Source organism: Triticum aestivum, chromosome 3B, assembly GCF_018294505.1.
Source record: "Triticum aestivum cultivar Chinese Spring chromosome 3B, IWGSC CS RefSeq v2.1, whole genome shotgun sequence".
NCBI classification, from domain to species: Eukaryota; Viridiplantae; Streptophyta; class Magnoliopsida; order Poales; family Poaceae; genus Triticum; species Triticum aestivum.
The window spans coordinates 456798715-456800146 of NC_057801.1; the positions used below are offsets into that span (position 1 = coordinate 456798715).

At 48.5% G+C, this 1432-nt stretch overlaps 1 protein-coding gene across 1 annotated transcript; it reads right to left on the bottom strand.

Moving 5' to 3' along the window:
* Positions 1-332: 332 nt before the first annotated feature.
* Positions 333-996, bottom strand: LOC123065519 (uncharacterized). The gene is made up of 2 exons (XM_044488779.1): positions 842-996; positions 333-754 (listed from the first exon to the last, which is right to left on the bottom strand). Exons 1-2 carry the CDS (start codon positions 948-950, stop codon positions 519-521), a joined length of 345 nt encoding a protein of 114 aa, XP_044344714.1. The 5' UTR covers positions 951-996; the 3' UTR covers positions 333-518.
* Between the last annotated feature and the right edge of the window lie 436 nt (positions 997-1432).

Sequence of the window (1432 nt, forward strand, 5' to 3'; positions counted from 1 at the left end):
TCAGCACTTTTGTCCGCGGCGATCCAAACGGACGGCGGCGAACGAAATGGATACATGTGCTGGAGTTGCTCTTAACATACTCCGTCCATTCCTTTATTTAAGATGTATAATTTTGGCACGGTGACCAAGACACGTAATTATACACAAGTTAGGACAAAAATAACCTTGGCTAAATCATTGATTAGTAGCAATTAATCATTTATGCTTGGAAAGTAGTAAGAGATACACGCAATCAAAACCGAGACATTTTCCTTTTTTTCTTTAAAAAGAGAAATACATGCAATCAGGGGAAAGATATTTTTCCTTTTCTCTAGAGCGCTAGAAATAAAATGTTGAGGAGTTAGAAGAAATGCATCTTACATTGTGAAATTTTATTAAAAAATAAATACGCTTTATATAAAAAACGGGAGTATCAGATTATTATTAGTTCTACTGCTTGCGCAGGACATTAAATATAGTACACAGCACATATAATACATCTGAGTATAAACCGGAGAAGATTTGGAACTGCCTCGAAATCAGCGGAAAATGTACACAACGAAGAGCACCAAAAACACGAGCAGGTGATCGAGCACTATCCCTTGTTCCGCAAGAGGATGGCTCCGGCCCAGCTGTGAGGTTATTTCCGGGAGCAAGGAGAACCAGTTCAGCTGGAGTCCATTCACATGCCCATCGCTCGCCGCCATCGAAAGTTGCAGTGGTGCAGACTGATTCGCCGTCATGGTGTCGATCATGGGACGGCGTAACTCCACCCCTGCAAAACACAAACACATGTGTAAGTACGCTAGTCGATCGTACCCAAACTGATTGGTCAGTTCTCAGTGTACGACTGAATACTCACCGCCCATGACGAGCTTCCCGACGATGAACGCCGGCGAGGCCGCGGCGCACCTGCACAGCAGCGCGGATGCCAACAGCGAGTAGGCGAGCACGACAGCTTGTGTCCTCATGGTGTTGGCGCTCGGCTTGTTTGTGCTTTCCCCGGTTGTAGGCCGCGACGACAGAACTGTGTGATTTGGTGGCTCACTCGCGTCGGGTTTATAAAGAGGCGGGAATTGGTGCTGCTTTGTTTTCGTGTCCGGAGTCTGCCCCGCTGACCGGACTTGATTCATCAGCAAGCCGCTTCTGACCGAGTGCCGTGCGGTTCCTGGGTTCGCTGTATTTTCTTACTCGTGCTATGACGTGTGCAGGTATGGGCCGTTGGATTTGCGGCGGCAGGGCAGATGAGCGGCGGGAAGGGCGGCTGTTGAGGAAGTCTGTCACGGTTGGCCACCATCCGGATTTATCCGGCGGAATGATTTTGTCAAAGGATGCACGCTGCCCGGCAGGCAGGGAAGCAGGCCAGCTACTAGCGCACGCCACAACTAATGTGTGATGTATTTGTCGTCAGCTTTGTCAAAAATGATGGCCTGATGTATTTGTGGTCAGCTCC